General features: G+C 37.6%; 1 protein-coding gene across 1 annotated transcript; it reads left to right on the plus strand.

Annotated features, from left to right (window-relative positions):
- The first annotated feature begins 399 nt into the window (after positions 1-399).
- Positions 400-1,721, plus strand: LOC108847490 (60S ribosomal protein L19-3). Its single transcript, XM_018620737.2, has 4 exons — positions 400-574; positions 837-1,273; positions 1,365-1,390; positions 1,484-1,721. The coding sequence occupies exons 1-4, from the start codon at positions 424-426 to the stop codon at positions 1,509-1,511; spliced, it is 642 nt and encodes a 213-aa protein (XP_018476239.2). The 5' UTR covers positions 400-423; the 3' UTR covers positions 1,512-1,721.
- Positions 1,722-3,217: the final 1,496 nt, after the last annotated feature.

Here is a 3,217-nt window from a genome sequence, read left to right on the forward strand (position 1 = left end):
TTATGAACCCCATTTTTGGGGTTCAGGGATGGAGATGCTCTTATGAACCTACAGGAGATACTTACATGGCAGAAGTACGTAACCATATCGCAGAAAGTATTTGGAATGCTCGCTATTAGTTAATTAATTTAGCTTACTTTGTTTTTCATAAGATTGTTTTTAGTTGCTGGAAAACTTGTGTACGTGATTTGTTTTTAGTTGCTGGAAAACTTGTGTACGTGATCATTTGTTCTTTTTCTTTTTTCTTTAATTCTTTAGTTTTAATTATGTCTATTTTGGTCATTTAATATTTTAAATGCTACAGCTTTGCCAATCATATAATTTGATTGTAACTAATATAGCATACAGCTTCTGCTGCATACTGCTTCTGCTGCTTACTGCTACTGTTTCTGCTAATGCTTTACCAATCAAGGCCATAAAGAAATGGTCTTTACCTTGGAGAAGGGAGAGAAGGCGAAAGAAATGGTGGCGTTGAAGCTCCAGAAGCGTATCGCAGCCTCAGTGCTCAAGTGCGGAAAGGGCAAAGTATGGCTCGACCCAAACGAAGGCAACGACATCGCCATGGCCAACTCTCGTAACCTTCTTCTTCTACCTTGTTGTTTCGATTTCACTGTTGATGATGATGGTAGCTTGATTCGTTGAATGATTATTGAATTTGAGATCGAATCCAATACCGTTGATGTTAGTTCAATTTGTCATCGTTTGATGATTGATCTTGGATTCACTATGTTGTTTCTTGATATCATGAGCTAGGGTTTCCTGATTGTTATGGATTCATCTCACTGTTTCATGATTGATTGTTAAGATACTGTACTGTGTTGTTATGTATGTATCAGGCCAAAACATAAGGAGGCTAGTGAATGATGGATTCATCATCAAGAAGCCAACAAAGATCCACTCACGCTCCAGAGCACGACGCATGAAGATCGCCAAGATGAAGGGACGTCACTCTGGTTACGGTAAGAGGAAAGGTACCAGGGAGGCGAGGCTGCCGACTAAAGTTTTGTGGATGAGGAGGATGAGAGTGTTGAGGCGTCTTCTCAAGAAGTACCGTGAGTCCAAGAAGATTGACAGGCACATGTACCATGACATGTACATGAAGGTGAAGGGGAACGTTTTCAAGAACAAGCGTGTGTTGATGGAGAGTATCCATAAGTCCAAGGCTGAGAAGGCTAGGGAGAAGACTCTGTCTGATCAGTTTGAGGCTAAGAGGGCTAAGAACAAGGCTAGTAGAGAGAGGAAACATGCTCGTAGAGAGGAAAGACTTGCCATGGTGAGCTCTTGTGCTTGTGTATATGATGTATATGGTTTGGTGAACTCACTGATTCATTTGATTTTGATATGTTTTTTTGGTTTTGTTTCAGGGTCCTGGAGGAAATGTACCTGCAGAGTAAGTATTGATCTTTTCATCGTAATTCGATCAAGCTTTTATTGTATTGTGGGGAGGTTCTAAACTCTTGCTTTGGGTTGTTTGTTCTTGCAGGGACCCAGCTAAAAGGTCCAACAAGTGAGAAGAAGAATAAGCTTTGTTCTTTAGTGACTTTTTCTTTAGCAGATAATTTTGGAACGTTTTTTTTTTGTGATTTAGCTTTATCAAACAATTTATCTGCGACACGTATGAGTGTCTTCTTCATTAGTTTTGTCAGCAGTTCGCTGTGTTTTAGTCTTCAAATACTTTTTTATTTCCTATCATCTCAGTAATATGTCCGTTCACAGGCTTATCTAAAGAGAAACTATTATTAGAGTAAAAGAAACAGAGTTCTTTCAGCTCAAGACATGTTTGTGTCTGTTCTGACTATTCCGGGATAGGTTTGATCATGAAACCGAGTTCCAAGAGTTCAAGTCCAAGGTTACGTTACAACAGATTTGTCTAAGTTGAGTGCCGAAGACGATAGCAACTCTGTTTTGTTTGAACCCAAGAACAAAAGAGAACATCAACTTGGGCCTACTGATACAAACCATCTGTTTCGTTTGAACCCAAGAACAAAAGAGATCATCAACTTGGGCCTACTGATACAAACCTTATAAAGATGAAGAAGCCTCGTGTTGATGAAACCAAAACCATCTGAATCGAGGATTCGGTGGAAGCTATTCAAGCGTTACAAGACATGAATGAGGAGCTTATATTAAGATGCTTGTCATCTGGTTGAAGATGAACACAAGGGCAAAACTTTCTGGTCTCTAGATGTGATAACTACACAAGAAGTGGTTGATAAAGATATATCCGGCCTCAATTAATATTACGAGCTGTAAACGAAGTTTGAAAGATAAAAATAAGCTAATTGGCTTACAATAACACTACTCAGGTTAATAACTTTTGCTAGAGTTTCATATATAAACTACTTGACCAAGAGCAACAAAGATTCAAACAATGTATTACATGCTTTCTTAGTCTTACTCAGAAGTCGTCAGATGTGATCAAACATGGCTGATGATATCAAACTGTAATTACCCCATTGTTAGCGTCTAGGTGATGCTCTTCGTCGAAATGGTGACACAACTGAACTTAATCATAATCATCTGTGCAGAATGGGCACTGATAGTCCACTTCCATTTCATCATCTTCCTCTTCTTCAATACACGAACCTAAAAATGAAGTTAACCATCAAACATAAACCCTAAAAACCCTAAATATGAGGGGGTTGAAGCTAACTAGACTGATACGTGATAAGCTCTTCTAACCAGCGCTGGTACATGGTTTTTGGAGGTCCTCCTCAATACTAGAAGTGTGCCTTGCACTCAATACTAGAAAATGTGATTTGATATTCAAAGTTCAAACAAATGAATAATACTAATTATTTTTCATTAAATTCAAAAGCAAAGAAAAAAATGAAGAACATTTGAATTAGATTATGTATTGCATATTACCACATTTACACATTCAATAACATGATTGCTTAACCTAAACTAACAAAAATAACAATGACTAGCATCTAAAAATGACAAAACATTACCCAGATTTTTTTTCTTAAAAAAAAAAAGAGATTCACTAACTTCTAAAATTGTGTGCGATACAGCGTTGCTTACTTTGCTTCGGCCGTGGGCCGGGCCTGCTTCTAATCGATACTTCTTGGAAGAATCAAAATCACACATGTCTAAAACTCATGCCTCTCTCTATTTTTCCGCCGTTCTCCTATTTTTTTGGGATTTCCTCGTCCATAAATATGTTATTGTTGTGAATTAATAGAATAGAGAATATATAAAGGTTTATTATATA

The sequence above is a fragment of the Raphanus sativus genome, chromosome 3 (genome assembly GCF_000801105.2).
Source record: "Raphanus sativus cultivar WK10039 chromosome 3, ASM80110v3, whole genome shotgun sequence".
In the NCBI taxonomy this organism is placed as follows: domain Eukaryota; kingdom Viridiplantae; phylum Streptophyta; class Magnoliopsida; order Brassicales; family Brassicaceae; genus Raphanus; species Raphanus sativus.